Source organism: Nicotiana tomentosiformis, chromosome 6 (assembly GCF_000390325.3).
Source record: "Nicotiana tomentosiformis chromosome 6, ASM39032v3, whole genome shotgun sequence".
In the NCBI taxonomy this organism is placed as follows: Eukaryota; Viridiplantae; Streptophyta; class Magnoliopsida; order Solanales; family Solanaceae; genus Nicotiana; species Nicotiana tomentosiformis.
The window spans coordinates 111,007,575-111,024,659 of record NC_090817.1 but is presented as its reverse complement, the minus strand read 5'-3'; the positions used below and the strand labels follow the sequence as shown (position 1 = coordinate 111,024,659).

The 17,085-nt window shown below is 36.3% G+C and overlaps 1 protein-coding gene across 9 annotated transcripts in view; it reads right to left on the bottom strand.

Annotated features, from left to right (window-relative positions):
• Window positions 1-312: 312 nt before the first annotated feature.
• Window positions 313-17,085, bottom strand: part of LOC104102443 (sister chromatid cohesion protein PDS5 homolog B) — a 42,311-nt gene continuing 25,538 nt past the window's right edge. For 3 of the 9 annotated variants that reach the window (XM_009610141.4, XM_033657741.2, XM_009610146.4), the window contains 19 exons: window positions 16,823-16,965; window positions 15,676-15,802; window positions 13,960-14,109; window positions 13,424-13,495; window positions 11,703-11,839; window positions 10,480-10,600; window positions 9,219-9,353; window positions 8,948-9,141; window positions 8,729-8,876; window positions 8,504-8,641; window positions 8,330-8,413; window positions 7,753-8,235; window positions 7,619-7,686; window positions 7,495-7,543; window positions 5,960-6,046; window positions 4,817-4,845; window positions 3,607-3,701; window positions 2,820-2,890; window positions 313-836 (listed from right to left, as the gene is read on the bottom strand). In XM_009610141.4, the coding sequence (XP_009608436.1) occupies window positions 804-836; window positions 2,820-2,890; window positions 3,607-3,701; window positions 4,817-4,845; window positions 5,960-6,046; window positions 7,495-7,543; window positions 7,619-7,686; window positions 7,753-8,235; window positions 8,330-8,413; window positions 8,504-8,641; window positions 8,729-8,876; window positions 8,948-9,141; window positions 9,219-9,353; window positions 10,480-10,600; window positions 11,703-11,839; window positions 13,424-13,495; window positions 13,960-14,109; window positions 15,676-15,802; window positions 16,823-16,965 (2,364 nt within the window). In that variant the 3' untranslated portion in view covers window positions 313-803. The remainder of the gene's footprint in view (window positions 837-2,819; window positions 2,891-3,606; window positions 3,702-4,816; window positions 4,846-5,959; window positions 6,047-7,494; window positions 7,544-7,618; window positions 7,687-7,752; window positions 8,236-8,329; window positions 8,414-8,503; window positions 8,642-8,728; window positions 8,877-8,947; window positions 9,142-9,218; window positions 9,354-10,479; window positions 10,601-11,702; window positions 11,840-13,423; window positions 13,496-13,959; window positions 14,110-15,675; window positions 15,803-16,822; window positions 16,966-17,085) is intronic. The other 6 variants (XM_033657737.2, XM_033657739.2, XM_033657738.2 and 3 more) reach the window with 6 other exon arrangements.

The window sequence follows — 17,085 nt, the reverse complement described above, 5'->3', positions numbered from 1 at the left end:
AAGAATCAAGAGAAATGTAATAGCAGACAATATATATATATATATATATATATATATATATATATATATATATATATTATATATTTTTTGGCTAGAAAATGCAATAAATTTCTACCGACCGACCAATTTTGTATTTTGCGCAAAAATCAACTTAATCAGTCAACTATGCTTCAGGCCAAACAAAGCTAGAGACGACCTAAGGCATTCCAATTTGCCAGGACGCAATTCATTCCAATACTAATTTTGCTTACAAATAATTCAACTTTAAGATAGTATTGGATAAAAATAGTAGTTCTTTAAACAACATGAAGATTAAACAAACAAGGGAATATATATCCTTACATGAACTAGTGATAAGTAGTTCAATCAAGGGAACAGATTTACAGACTAGAGAATGTCATTGAATCTTCTCGAAATCATAATGACATACATTAAGATAGCTTTCGGTAAATATTCTAAATATGCTTAATAGTTGGGATCAGAAAGTTTCTTCACTTGTATGAGAAGACCCATCAACAGCTTGCCACTAGCAAGCGTGTCAGATTGACATATTCAATATTTACAGCGACCATACAGGGGATTGGAGTTGCACCATCTAAACACTAACTTTAATCAAAGCATCTCATTTAACTATTCACACCATCCAATCCTCAACTCTTGCCCGAAGACAGCTATTTGCTAGAGGATTACTTGATAAAACTTGATGTAATAAATCAAGCATGTTTGCCTGCTCTGAGATGGTCAATGTCCAAAAACAAAAATTACTAACAAGCTAGCCCTTAGCTTATCTTTGTAAAACATATTCAAACTCTCCGACTTCGAGTCCTTCGGGCAATCTGTCATGCATCCAAGAGACAAATTTAACCAACAGGAGGAAACAACATTGGCGGAAAGCATAAACCAAATAAGTTGGCAATCAACTAATAGAGGATAACGTCTTGATCCTGAACAATGTTTAACTACAAATAAAAGGTATTTTGTGGAGCAAGAAATTACTGAAAAACAAAGCAACTGTGTTAAATAAGCAATTTAAGGTGCAATAATTGATACAGTATTATACATAAAAGCTAAGGCTAGGAGACCTAAGCACATCCACATAGTGCCAATGATACTTTTTGACTCTTCAACATGCTTATCGGCAAGTTGCTAATCTCTACAACTGTGAAGTCACATGATATCGACATTAGTTTGTCTAAATACTTCCAAGTTTAAACAGTGATGGATGCAATGACACGCCATATTCAAGGGAAGGTGACATGGTGTGTGTTATTTGTTGACGACATAGTTTTGATTGATGAGACGCTAGGCGATGTCAACGACAGGCTGGAGGCTTGGAGACAGGCCCTTAAGTCTAAGGGTTTCAAGTTGAGCAGGACTAAGACGGAATACCTAGAGTGTAAGTTCAGCGTCGAGCCGACGGTAGCGGGATTGAACGTGAGGCTTGGATCACATGTCATCCCCAAGAGGGGCAGTTTCAAGTACCTTGGGTCGGTTATACAGGGGAATGGGGAGATCGACGAAGATGTCACTCACCGTATAGGGGTGAGGTGGATGAAGTGAAGGTTAGCGTCTGGAGTCCAGTGTGACAAGAAAGTGCCTTCGATACTCAAAGGTAAGTTTTATAGAGCGGTGGTTAGACCGGTTATGTTGTATAGGGCTGAGTGTTGGCCAGTTAAGAACTCACATATCCATAAAATGTAAGTAGCAGAAATGAGTATGTTAAGGTGGATGTGCGGGCACACTAAGATGGATAAAATTAGGAATGAAGATATTCGGGAGAAGGTGGGCGTGGACTCCATGGATGACAAGCTGCGGGAAGCTAGGCTCAGATGGTTCGGACACGTTCAGAGGAGAAGCCCAGATGCCCCGGTAAGGAGGTGCGAGCGGCTAGCTTTGGTGGGTGCGAGGAGAGGTAAAGGGCGGCCTAAGAAGTATTGAGGAGAGGTGATCAGGCAGGACATGGCGAGGCTTCAGATTACCGAGGACATAGCCCTAGATAGGAAGTTGTGGAGGTCGAGCATTAAGGTCGTAGGTTAGGAGGTAGTTGTGCATATTTCTACGACGGGCCAGAGTGAGGCTAATCTGTTAGGATTTTGTATTAGACTGCTAGTGGTTAATGTTGAGTTCACATTACTCTTTTGTTCCTCTTAGTGTCGAGCTTTATCTACTGCTTATTGTTTTGTTTTTCATCTATGTTCTTGTAATGCTGTTATTTCTTTCTATGGTTTTATTAATGGTACTGATATATTGTCTCTTTTCGTCTTCTTGAGCCGAGGGTCAAACAGAAACAGCCTCTCTACCTCTCGGGTAGGGGTAAGGTCTGGGTACACACTACCCTCCCCAGACCCCACTAGTGGGATTTCACTAGGTCGTTGTTGTTGTTGTAGTGTCTGATCTATGATTTATTAGAACGTTGTAGCATGCCTTCTTCAAGCCATATCTCTGTAACTCTGTCAATTATTTTGAGAAAGGACCTAGCAGGACGCTAGGACCTAGCTCTAAAGCTACTTCTTCTCTTTTCTATTTCTTTTTTCCTGATAAGCATGTCCAAAAAGCTTCTACAGGAACAGGGGTAAAACAGAAAAATACAAAAAAGTTGGTGGCTGGAAGGTGAGACCAAGTGGCTCTTCAAAAATGTCAGCAAAAAAGCAATTCTGTTAAAGAAGAGGAAAATAACCAACCGTTCAACCCAATACAGGTGACAAGAATTTGATTTGTACTATTTTTCTTTCAGAAATAGCTACAATCATCTGAGGTAAAAAGAAACAAAAAGAATAAGATGTGCTAAAAGGAAACTGAAATAAAAAGAAGAATCTTACGGGGTCTTCATTCACATCAATGACTTCAGAAAGTGACGAGTCAACAAGAACACTACCCCGCTTCTTTATTTCTGCGGTAGGAAATGACAAGAATCATAGAACACAGTTAAGTCAGACCTGCTCTTCAAAATCCACCAGCAATAAAGCTCAAAACCTTTGCTGAAGGAAAATTCATACAAATAGATGAAGATTTACACCCATACTAAGATTTTGCTTCACTACCATCAACGTTAATGATTTTATTTCTCATCAACAAAGCTATTAATCAAGTTTAATAATTAAAGGGTGCAGCTGCATTAATAGTAACAATTTTTTTAGCAAGAAAATCATAAAACTTTTGGTCGGAACTCTAACTTAAATAGGATGCCTCCTCTATAGTCTCAAGTCTATACATGGCGTCATGACTTGTTGCCTAGCTCCATTTAAGGAACAAGGCAAAACCAGCTTTGATATTGAAGGTTGAAGAAAGAAAGAAGATGGCACATGGAGATAAAACTGAACGGATAAATAGGAAAGCCTAACACTTGTGAAAGCTGGTGCATCCAACAAGGGAGCACAACTCAAGCAAAAAAAATATTTTTAAAAAGAAAAAAAAAGAGAAAAGAAAAATTGATTTGAGGAAATAAACAGAGAAAATAATAGTAAAGCTCTCGCATTACAGAAAGAAACTCAAGTATAACAGAAGACCTAGTAATGCTTCTTCTAATTGGATCAAGCTTAGTTTTCAATGTGGACAAATCTGCAAAGTTAAAGGAAAGAAGTAACGAAACAAAGGTAAGATCTTTACCAGCTAAAGCGGTCTTTTTACTACCAAAAGTAGCTTCATCCTTTGACAAGTCATCTTCTTGTTGAGAGACATATCCAATCATGTCACTACTTTTCCTAGGATTATCAAAAGAAGAGCACTTCTTATTATCACTACAGCAAAAGCTTTTACAGATCATAGCATCCACTACGGAACAAAAATGTGGAATTCAACCATAATATGAGAACAATGGATGCTGCATGAGCACATGCATGAATAGCAGTGTGTGAACTGTGAACATGTTTTACATGACTAACAAATGAATACCATTTTAAAGGAGCGAAGTGAAAGAGTGAGGATAGATGAATGTCTATGTTTCATCTATTTTTACCCTTTCTATGTAATACAGTAATATGTTTGACAATCTTAACCCAGCAGCACACAAGCTCCATAGTTTTTGCAGGGGATGTGTCAATATAAGTTTGTCTTTAGCGAGGGACTAGTCTAATGGACCCAAGTGCAGCCCAGCAGACAGATCGTCCTACATTCAAGTGAAACCCAGGATCCAGATGCTAATGCAATCCTGATTAAGATTAAGCAAAATGCATACCAAGACATCCAAATCTAAGGAAATTTACATAAGACTAATTTTTTATAAAGTTTACATAAGACTTATTTGTGTGAATGGTTCATCCCCTAAATTATGATGCTTCATCTACCTGGTTTTGTAAGCTGAACTCCTAAATTAAGGTAAGTACCACTGACATGTTAAAGTGAAAGGGTAGTACCACTGACATGTTAAAGTGACTACCATGCAGGCCAAAAAAATCCTTATTAGAATCTCGAAGAATTTAGCGTCAAAGTGAAAATAATTAGAGTTCATCAAAAAAGCTTTCCTAGTTGGCTAATGTTATGACTGTGCCTTCTGCATAAAGTATGTATTTTATGATGCTTTTGTGAAATTATTGTGTTCAAAAAGATATTGTTCAATTTTACAACGTAATGTATATTAGTTCATACAGTTAATTTTACAGGTGCTATTCATCAAGAGAGCAAGGTAAGTAGGTGATGCTTCCACTGTATCATGCTTCTTTTAGTTAGGAAAAGGAAGAACACTAATAGCAACCAATTACGTTCCTGACTTAAAGCTGAGTGCAATTAACACGTCAAATGACTTTTTTCTCCAAAAAAAAATGCAATGCATCACATAATCCTTCTCCCCATTGATATTCAGAAAGAATTAACAGCGCACCAGCACCGTGATTGCAGACCACAGGAATCCTGCATTATTAGCTCAGCATTAGGGACCAAATCACATCGACCAGATCGTAATACTAAAAAAATAATAAGGTACAGAAAATGGAGAACAAACTCGATATGACAATGTGATTACGGTGATTGGAGTGAAAAAGAATCTTCAGTTGAGAATCAATAAAATCCTAATTCAGGTATGGGTTAAAGTGAAACAAAATTTTCAAAAATCTTTAGGCAGAGGCGAATATTCTTTTACTATCAAATCACGAAAATAAGCAAACTGCTTTGGTAATAACAACTCAATGAAAAGTTAAACTTGTTGATCACAATGCAAGACAAAATGTTAGGCCTTTAAGAAAGGTAATACAATCAAGATTCATGTTGTGGGAATGGAAGCAAGGGCAACAAAAAAGTAAAGTTTCTAATTCATGTCTGAGTTTTAGACACTCTTTTGAGTTAAGCATTAGAGTATTTAATATTTTTCTAAGTAAATAGCAATTAATTTCAAAATACTCGGAAGGAAAACTTCAATTAAGATGTTTGGTTTACGAGCAAATAAGCTAGTTATTGGCAGGCGCAGAAGATTACAGTCAAATCCAAAGGTTGAAGAGCAAAGGAAACATAAAAAAAAAATTGTCACCAGCATTCTCTCTTGTATTTAGCAGATTAGATAGTCACCAAGCATTACTATTTTTCCCACTTTTCTCTAATTTTTTTCACTTTCATTTGTAATTGACATTTAAGGTCCTTACAATTCTTAGTTTTTACAATAAAGATTCTAAGTCTTAAATAGCATGCTAATGCACCACTTTGCAAGTCTACCTTACATGAACTCTACAAAAACCTTTTGCTATATTCAGTGTAGTTTGAGTATACACATATATGATGGAATATGATACATATACATGATAGATATGAAACATGTTTATTAACCTATTTGCTCAAATTTAGGAAAAGATCAAATAGAGATGGTGATAACTCATTAAACTCTGTTGCATTATATATTATTTCTTAGATCTTCCATTAAAGGTTTATTTATTTGAAAAATAGATCTTCCATTCAAGGTTTGCTTCTTAAAAGCAAAAACATGAAACCTACTTCTGTGTCTGGATAAATTGAGCATTTGCTGATGTTAGTATACCTGGTCAAGCAAGGAATGGCTACTTAAAGTCCCCAAAATGTCACTATCCAAACTGACAACCTCAGCTTCCCTGCTGTCATAGGTGATCTACACGTGCAAATTTCCATTGTTAACTAATAGCAAATAAAATTTTCTCCTAGGTATCTGGGTGTCAAATTCAAATATACTTCAATTTGTAGGAGAAAGCCTTTCAGAAGTGAATGCAACCCAATGTCCGCGACTAAGTGAACAGATAGTATAGAGTAATAATTTGGTTATAGCAAATAAAATTCTATCTCAAGATACACGGATTTGTTACACTCCCCCTTTCCCCATGATAATCCAACCACAATTAGCTCATTACAAGTGAACATAAGTCCCACAATCTATCACCAAAAAAAGGAAAAGCATTATGAGCTCTAATATTGTACTGACAAGTTCCCAAGCTCAGAAGCCAAAAACCTTAAATAAATTAATAATTTACTATTTTCCTAAGACACGAGGTAGCAAATCTGTTTTCTTGCTTGTGAGTGCTTGACTAATTAGATATAGGAGTAGACCTTTTTTTTTTTTTTTTTGCTTCCTTAGTAGTCTCGTTTTTTATTAGAGCAAGTGCTTGCTAGGGCCAGGGCACTTTTCATTTTCATCTGAAACTAACAGTGTTGTCAGGAACCCGGCCTAAGAGAGGTGGCCTCTCTCGCGAAAGATGGCCTAATTTCTCTTCTTTCTTTTTTATTTCAGCTTTCCTTTTCACTTATGGATCCAATAGGCTATATGGTGGTGAATTCTGTGATAAGGGGAAGGTGGACTGAGGAGGGCCCATTGTTTGATCTACAACCCACTTTCTAGGTGGCACTGAGGACTGAAGTCCCTTTTCCGAAAGAAGTCTATGGGAATGCAAAAGTACCTAACCTTAATCATGTCAAGAATAGATTTTCTTATATTTTGCCAATTGGAAGACCTTCGAAGCCAATTATACTTTCTCAGAAGAATCTAAAACTTGATTATATCAACTGTCTAACTCTAGCAACAACACGTAAACCTAGCCTACAATCCAGAGCCACCTCACCTAAATACAATTAGAATCCGTTTCACCTAACATATTTTTACTAGCTAATTATCTTCTCTGCTGACTATCTGCTCAAAACAGTTGCATTGCAATCTATGAATTCATCTTAAAGTACATGTCCAATTCTACAAAATCAGCAAAAGCCTCCTTGTACCAGACCTTATATAGCTAAGAAACTTAGGCAAATCCTGTTAGGCTTTTTGATTGGTACTCATCCATCTACTTTCATAAGCTTAATAAAACAGTAGTAACAGCAAACTTGCAAAGCTCAGTTTTTTAGGACCCTCCTTAAAAGAATTAGACCAAAAGTAGAAGGACACTAGTTGAGAATGCTACTGGAAACCAGGAAACTTTTCCTCCTAATATACCCAGAGAAGGTTCTTCATTTTTGACTATTTATGTTACAGGGAAACAAGCAACAAACAGATATAACATTTTCTATACATTATTGAAGACATCTCTTATATTTGGCAATCTTCTGACTGACCTTGAGAGTGTTGTCACTAGAATCGAAAGCCTCTGTGCTTCCAGAACAACTGCATCATTGAAAGAACATACATGTCATGAAAAGTGAATGTTATAAAATATACAAATATCAAAGCAATTCTCACCATTTATCTTCGGAAGAGCACAGTTCTATTTGCTGCCTGATTAACTTTTCAGCTTTATTTTTGCTTTCCTACATATTCAGGAGTTTGAGCAAGAAGTTCTGATTGAAAAAGCTGAAAGATTTGATAGGATATACCTTTGAGATGGAGATATCTGAGCGGTTCCCTTTCCCGGATTTGGAACGCTCATGCATTATGTTTTTACATCTTGAGATTGTGTCTTTTTCTTTTAGAGAACATGGATGTTCATCTTTCTTATCAGACAAGGGTCGTGAACTGCGAGTTCTTGAATGATATGGAAGATGCTCAGTTCTAACCACTGCTTCAATGGTTCCATGTGCATCATCTTCATGTTCATCGTCAATCGAAAACTCCTTATGTAATTCAAATGATGCAGAAGCTGAACATGGTTCAGATGTTTTTTGTCTTTCTCTAGTATCGAGCTCTTGGTTTGAAGTTTCACTTAACTCCTCCTTATCTGAATATTTCTTTTTTATGATGCTCAACGGAAGAGGTCCCTTTTTGCAAAATTGCATTTCCAATTTGCTGCCCCCACTGTTACCTGACCGAGTCATGCCATCTTGACATTTTTGGTTTTGTACACTGATGGAGCCAGCTTTCTGAGATATCACAGGAAGAACAATGAGAACAAAATCGGTTATGCACTTCCAGTGACAACTTATAAAAATCAATGGAGGGGATAAAGGAATGTACTTGAGCTTTATTTTTCGAACTATCAAGTAATTTCCTAATGAAACTTTCATCTTGGTGATAACGAATTAAAAGATCACTGTTTCCCTGCAAAAGAAAAGAAGAGAAGTGTAAATAAAACAATAAATAGTCAAACCAAATGCTGCATGCCAAAAGAAAGTAAATTTTAGAACTTGCCTGACTAATATGTTTTTGACCCACTTTATACAGTGAAGATGGTAGCAAAATAAGTCCAGGGATATGTGAACGAGAGACGCTTGTGTTACCTATTGCATCCAACAAAGAAATCCCAATATCTGACAAAACATGAAGCTTCTGCAATATGACAAACTCTCTCATGAATCAACACTAATACATTTAAGAATAAGGAACTAGCATCAATATCAAGACCAAGACACTGACAGGTGTAATCTGTGCATCAACAGCATCCTCTGTTTTTTTTATAGCATGGAAGATGCTTCTCAAGTATGAAATAGATTTACTAATGAGGTCCGCAGTGCCATCAGAGCAATAACAATCAACCAACGCCTGCAAGCTGAAAACAAGTGGACTGGCCCCAAAGGGATAGTAAGAAAAGGAAGAAGAGGTGTTTAAAGACACAACTGATGAGTAAACACTAACCTGAAAAACTGAGCACAGAAGTTGGCATCATGGTGATCAGCAGAGGGAAAATTTGGATCATGAGCTAGGATGTGGATCAAGAAAACCACTACGTAAACAGGAAGACCAGTCACATGTCCAGGCATTGTAGATATTTGATTTATTCTTGCTGTATTTCCATATTCCTGTACAAATTCTTCCATGTACTTCAAAGACTAAAAAAAGGGTTATGTCAGGAGAGCACAAATAATCTGACAACAAACAAACCACTAAGATTTTAATGCAAACCTACCATTTGTTGTAGATCTTCTGGAGAGTCTGTGGCAGCAAATGGAAATGCACATGCATATCTACAAGGGATCTTATGCTCCTTCAAAAGCTTTTGCACCTTCTTAACAAACAGTCTCTGTACTAGAGGAGAATTATCCTATCACCAAGTTATAGGAATCCAGGATCACAAACTTCAAATATTACAAAAGTGAAACTCAAACGCAAGCTATTATCAATGTTAACTTATATCTACATAGGCTTTCAATTCATCAGGTCAAATTCTTGCTACAATGAACATCAGGAAAATTTATGACGGTTCGACCTTAGCTAAAGTTGATTCTGTCAAGCATGGCAGAAAAGAAAATAAAACAAGGCAAGCTTGAAAATATAAAACAAACTAAGGAAAGAGAATTAGTCTTCCATTTAGCAGAGTCCATATTATGAGCTTTGTCTGGATTGGCTACCTTATACATGATATAACATAACAAACAATGGCATCAAATATTCAACACTAATCAACTAAATTTAAGAAAATATACTTTCACAGCAAGAAACCCACCTTACACCATATAGTAGTCCAAATCATGTAAGAACTCCCCTAACTTAACAAAACTATCAACTCTTTAGTTCTTACTACCTCCATTTCAATTTATGTGTCTTACTTTTAGTTTGTTTCAAAAAGAATGCCTCAACATATAAAGGCCTTCATTACTTTCTTAAACTCCGTGCCCAGTCAAACTAAGACACATAAATTGAAAAGGAGGGAGCAACTTCTTTTGTTCCTTTTTGAAAATTTTATTACTTTTTTCTCATTCATTCTCCACCAAGTTTAACTACAGGAAATGAAACTGAATTATCTCCTATGAACCGAGGCTCTCAGTCATCAAAGTCCTCTTAACAGAAAAATGAAATTACAAGAGAAATCCATTCTATTTGCAAAACTAACCATTAATCTACCTCAACATACATTACGCTTGGCCAATACCATAAAGAAGAAAGACAACATGAGAAAATGACACAATTCTGCTGATTGTAACGGTGACAAGGTAATAAACTATAAACATATAATGTCTTCGCAGAACCTAAACGCCAGAACAACAAGTAAACAAGAGGTATGGTTCTATATTATATAATCCAACTGTTACTTATCAATTATGCACTGGATAAGACCTTCACAAATATAAAACTTGTTGAATCTCAAACACTGCATCTCTTTGGCCAGTGAGTTGCTAGAATTTGTAAGCAATTACAAAAGGATTACTTCAGACTGGAGCTCTTCTAACCTTGGCCGTCAAAACCGTGTAGCGGAAAAGTTGTGGTGAAATGAGTGAATCCCACCTTCTTGAGAGCTGAAGAACGGACTTTGCAGCAGCTAATCTAATATGAGCCTTGTCAGAATCACTGCTAAAAAGATAACGGATAAATAAGACATTGCAAGTATCACAAACGCAACAAAGAAGATATCACCTGCAGCAAAAATGTTTTGAAACAGAGAATACCTTTAGTTTCCACCTTTTATTTGTTCTGGTTAAATTTTCTTACAAGCTACAATGTCGCAACCATATTATCTATAGGAAGTACATAATTGACCAGCAATACCTTCTGCTTGTCTGAAGTATAAGCAGCATAGAATCTACTAAGTGGTAAAGTAGGTCCAAACATTTTTTGCCAGTAGGCAAGTGCAAGCAAAAAGGGCAAGCCTCCGCACAACGGTAGAGTTTCTTCCTTGGAGACCTACAGGTCACAGGTTATAGGTGTGGAAATAGTCTCTTTGCAGAAAACGAGGGGAAGACTGCATACAGTATACACCCACTCACCCTAAGGGAACAAAGAATGAAAGAAAGAAGAACGGAGGCTTAAGCTAGTTGCTGGAGTTTTATACGATATTCTGGGGCTATCCTTTTTATTTCTGGAAGTAATATTTGTCACGCTAAGGCCCAAAGTAATTAGTCTAGATTTTATCAGGTCAATTTGGTGTCCCAGAATAGGTTACTTGTGTCCATTTTATGCGACAAGGATGTCCAAAAATATAAAATATAATAGAAGACGTAAACAAATAGTGTACACAGTGTCGCATAGCCTTAAATCTTGTGCAGTGCTTCATGGATAGTGACTCCATGCTAGAATTGTTTTCAACCTAAGTGGTTACATCTGCTAGGAGGTAAACCATGAATCTAAACTACATTTTGTCAGAGCATATAAGAGCCTTACAGCTTACAAGTATGTTGGTCCTTGAGCATGGAGATTCACCCTCTTCCACATCATTAAGTGGAGACATCGGTAAGACCATTACTTATCTTACAGTTTCTGTATTAGTATTGAGTAGTGCCCAATTCCTTAAGTTTTCACGCTAACGTACAAGCCACTAACAACGAAATTTTCATTCACAAGTCACCAGGAATCTAACATTACCCAACTGTCGAGGACTCTCTCATATGCTCAAAGAAGCAGAATCTCATATACTGATAAACATCTAATTAGAAATTTTGACAATAATCATCCCTACCTTGAGATACTACCATCATAAAAATCACCCTTCTGAAGCATTTCAAGTATAATATCCAGTAAAAAGTTAATTGGACGACTGACAGCTGCACTTTGATGGGGCAAAAAGCTCCGGACTAGCGTCTTGAGCCCAAAAATCTGCATCAACTGAATAGTCAAGAGAAGCCAAAGTCCTAACTATAAAGCTAAACTATTATACATTAACATCTTTTGGGTCCTGGCTGAAGTTCAGTGATTCGAAACTTATTAGCACATAAACCAATCCATGAGCTCAGTCAGTTAAATGCAGGACAATTTTCAGATAATTTAAGTTTTTTTTTTCTTTTATGACGATGGTATGTGGACAAACTCGCGTGCTTCAACTAACCCACCGGGTACTTGTCACCTACCATTTGCACAGATGTAGGATAACTTACCCATCAAGACTTGAGCAAATAGGAATAATTGAGATTGTTACTCCATCTCTTCGATAGCTAGGTCACCCCCTTTGAAGCAATTTTCAGATTATTATGTAGACAACATTTAACAGAACAGATAACAAAAGAAATACTGTTGTGATTTTTGCATGCTTGCTTGGAGCTGAGGGTCTATCGGAAACAGCCTCTCTACCTGCACGGTTGCGTACTCACTACCCTCCCCAGACCCCACTTGTGGGATTACACTAGGTTTGTTGTTGTTGATGTATAACAAAAGAAACACATTCCCCACTCAACTTGCACAAAATATCTCTTTTCCACCTTTTCTTTGGGAGCAACCTCTTACACACCTTATATATCCACATCCATAGCAAGTAACCTGCTATTTTACCGCATTGCAAGTGCGTTTTTTCCCAACAAATCTGGTGCATGAAGAGTAAAAACGTTGTATTGAAGCTTTAGTTGAACACTCCATGTCCTTCTCTTTCCTTCCCCATTTTTTTTAATAGATCTCCAGCACTCTTCCTTTCTCTCTTTTTTCCTATGAATTCGATGGTTTTCTAAGTTTATATTCGATCCAAAAAATTCGTCAAAAATTTCCTGAGGGAATTCTCTTTCTTTGAATTCCTCATAGACATGTTAGTAATATCCTGGGTCTCTTCTGACATGGTTTATGATCCGGCAATGCGAAATGTTATCAAGGAACTTGAAAACCAATCAGAAAGAAACACAGAATCAGAATGATGAAATTCTATAAAGGGAAAGTGTAAGAAGGATTATATGTTGGTGAAACACGTATTGTTATTACAAGACACATTTTGATGTATATATTTGTTATTTAAAGTGATCATCATTTATGTTACTTTTGGTGCATTTCGGAATGAGATTTATATATTGCATTTTGGGAATGTGAATTGTAGGTTGCATCGTAGAAATGCGAGTTATAAATATCATTTTGTCAGGCGCAATCTGTTATTAACCTCTGACAAGTGACAAGCTCAAGTGCATATCCATACGTACAGCCCTATCCCCTACTCGGTCTAGCTGCCCCTCTTCGTATTTTATTTCTAAGCCTTTTCACAGACTTGTTTCAAAATTCAATATGAAGAGTGATTACAAAAGAATTCTTAAAAGATGGAACCCAAATGGAGATGTATATATTAAAAGAGGTGCAAGTGCAGATCAATCAGTTGACGGCTTTTAAATGTTCAAAGACATTCAGTTCAATAAGTTTGAAGTGGATTGTAGACTGGTAGAACCCAAATCAAAGAGGAAAAGGAGTGTGAATAAGATAGATGAGACTCACCTTTAATTGGCAAGAAACACTACATTCAGAAGAAGCCTTTTCTAACAAATTTGGATCCTCCAACATGGCCCCCTACTAGGAAGAAATTTTATCTACATCAGTAGGAAAAGAAACAGAAATTTACAGATATCAAAGTTTTTTTTGATAAGGTAAATAATTTAATTAACAATTGGGGACTAACCCCGTATACAAGCCGTATACCAAAAAGAAAAAAGAAAAAAAAAAGAAGAGAACCTACACCAAAATATAGTTCTCAAACAAAAGAGATCCAATCCTCTATACAAATAGGGACCTCATGAGTACACCAAAAAGAAACTAGGAACAAGAAACTACTTTGCAATTTCACAAAATCTTGTTCCACCACTTCAAAAGCCCTCCTATTTCTCTCTTTCCATATTACCCACATGATTGCTAAGGATATCAAAGTGAACAGGTCAAAGGAGTACTATCAGTTATTATGCCTTTCCCCTTTGATCAGTTCCTTTTTAATTTTTTTCATTTTTTGGGGGAACAAGTAGTCAGAAAAGGAAACTCACATCAGTTAGTTGAAATATTTCCTCAATGATATAACGGGTCACCACCTCTTCATGTGCTTGAAATGCTAAAACAGAATGTTGTGCCAGACAGCCCAAAGACTGCAAAACTGTTGGAAGCTGCTTCCCCAGATGCAGAGAATCCACAAGTTTCTAGAAAGATAATAAATGCAGAAGAGATAGAACCTTAGGATCAATCCACAGAGGAGTTTAAAATAACAGAGTAACAACACAAACAAAAAAGTATGACAAGTAAAAGGCGGGCACAAAGGCATGAGCCCCAAGGCATGGGGTGTAAGCACCACAATTTTTCAGTTTAAAGTGTTTCCATCAGTACTAGGTAAAGTTTAAATAAATAATATGCTAGTGAAAATGGTAAAGTAGCAAATATAATTAAAATTGACTCGAGAAAAGAAAACAATGAGAAAATGATGGATCAACCAATATGAAAGCATATTACAGCATAACAGAGCCCATTTTGCTAAATGAACAAATAGTTCAAGTCAGTTATAGCAAAAAGCATCTCAGATAAAACATGTACTGTCAATTCTTTTTATGACGACATGTAGTATCAATCTATAAACTATTGGGGTCAAAACATTAAACCAAAAACACTATGCATTAGATGCAAAGTGAAACAAAAACATCAATCTCTCGAAAAGTTCAACTATAATTATCTCATGCCACTACAACCAAAATTAGCACATCCTCTTCCATCAGAAACTTCACATCTTCTATTCTGATTTTCCACTTTCTTAGCTAGCGTTTGGACATAGATTTGGTTGAAATTTGAAAAAAGAGTTTTGAAGTTATATTGAAAAATAATTTTTGGAAGTTGAAGTTGTATTTGGACATGCATTTTATTTGGAAAAAAAGTTAAGGTTTTGTGAGTGGAAGAAAAAATTTCACCCAAAAACTCACCAGTTTTTGGGAAATTGAAATTCTTTTTCAAATTTTTCTCAAAATTGATCATATTTTATGAACAAACAGTGTTTACAAAAATAAAATTGAAAAAGAGTATCCAAAATTTTTAGCCTCCAACATTGAGTCAATCACTTGAGAAAACCCAGAGTAAGAGTGACCAACTGCACAAAGCTTTGGGCTTAGAACAAATGGTAGCGTGTACCCTAGCAAACGAGCCATTTTACATGCAGCCCGTGGCATTTTATGGATGCCCCCAGCTCAAAATGCATCTCAAGGCTCACCTGTATCATACCTCTTAAAACCATGACAACAAGGTGTCCAAGAGATTGAGATGATTATGGTGGTGGTGGTGGTGGTGGTAGTAGTGGTGATAATGATAATGATGCCGATGACATGATGATTATGCTTATATTATCAATATCATTTTGAATTCTGATCATCTGATGATTATTATGACAATGTAATTATCATTTTTATTATTAGCAGTAGTTGTTGGCTTGTTGTGGTAGTGATAGTAATAGTAGTAACAACAGTTGCAACAGTAGTAGTAGGAGCAGTAACTGCTCAGGTGAACTGTTTGACAGGAAGCAAAGGCAAAACAATTAAGTGAAGTACTATTAATTTTTTCAATTTGATTTGCTTTCTAATGGCAGTGCTAGTAGAAGCTTATGTCAGATCTCAGATCCCATTGGATTGCAATAGTTAAAACGAAAAAAAGATCATGCAAACTCCGATAAAATTCTAAAAGGAACACACATTTTACATCACTATAGCAAAAAGATGAGATTTCACCACCTTGCATAATTCTAATAAAATGGACTGCTCTGAAGGGTTCATCAATGCAGCAATTGCAGAAACAGCCAATTTAGATTGAACACGACTGCCCTCCAAGCAAACCTTCTCTAAGAAGGAATATATATCACTGCAAATACAACCGCTCTAACTCAGAACAAAAGAGAGAGTAGTAACGCAGCATAACATATGCAACAAGGAAAAACACATTCCACTTTTCTGGGGGAAAAAGGGAGGCTAACTAAACATTCTACACGGAAAAAAAAGGTGGGGAAATGGAATGTAAAAGCATGCAATTTCTTGGTTGAGTTCTAGAAGAAGCCAACCACCAAAGAACTTGTGTAAAAACAAGTACAGAATGTGTAATCTAGTCTTTCAACCAAGTAAGAAGAAAACCCACATCATCCTCCTATGTGAAGGTAAAGACTGTTTGCTATGATACATATTAGGAAGAAGCTGCAATCCTGTCTTATCAAATCATAGCACCAAGAAGAACTCAAACAAAATGAAATACAGAAAAGAAGAAAAAAGAAGCTAAACTGATGGTCTGAGGGATTCACCCAGTTTGAAGCTAATAGCAGGAAAGACTCCATTGCTTCAGGAGTAGAAGTGATGCTAACATGGTGAAGCATCTGGGCCACTCCTTGGAATAGTAAAGACAACAGAACCAAAGGGCAGACTTTTAAAAAAGAATCAGATGATTAACTTAAGAAATTTAACACTTGAATATGAAACCAAAATATAAAGCAGTGCATGTAAAATTTAATTTAAGTTCATGCTCTTGCTAAATCACCAAATGAAATATTTAATGCCGAGAGATGCTAATTTCTAGAACAAATGCCGAGGGAGGTAATGCTCAATCTCATAACAGACAAATTACACAGATCATCAAGATTAGTAGGTATCGCCGTATCGGAATGGAAAATGTTAAATATAAGACATTATACAGTAAATTGTACAGTGCTCGAACCAAAGAGTAAGCTACTCCCAACCTAACCGTGTAAACTTTTTTGTCAGACCATATGCCACATTCATGTGAAAAAAATTAATGGAAGCTTAATACTGTCTCTTTTGACTCATTCTTCCACATACTGCAGTCGCTCTATAGAAAAGAATGCACAAACCACAACCTAGAACGTGAAAAAATTACCCAAGGTTGATTAACATATGGGATCCTTCTTTTGCAAGAATCTGGATCAGCCGTTCATTAAATGGGATAATCTCCTTTGACAACAAGAGCTGGAATTCTGTCTCCAAACCTCTCAAGAGTGAAGGAAATGCACTGAGAATAGTCTGGCAATAAAAGGGGATGAATATGAAAGCGAAAAATATAGCATACAATAAATACGGCTGCAAATACTATATGAATAAAAATCTAACAGACAAAATGAAAGAGATTAATAGGGTCAAGGT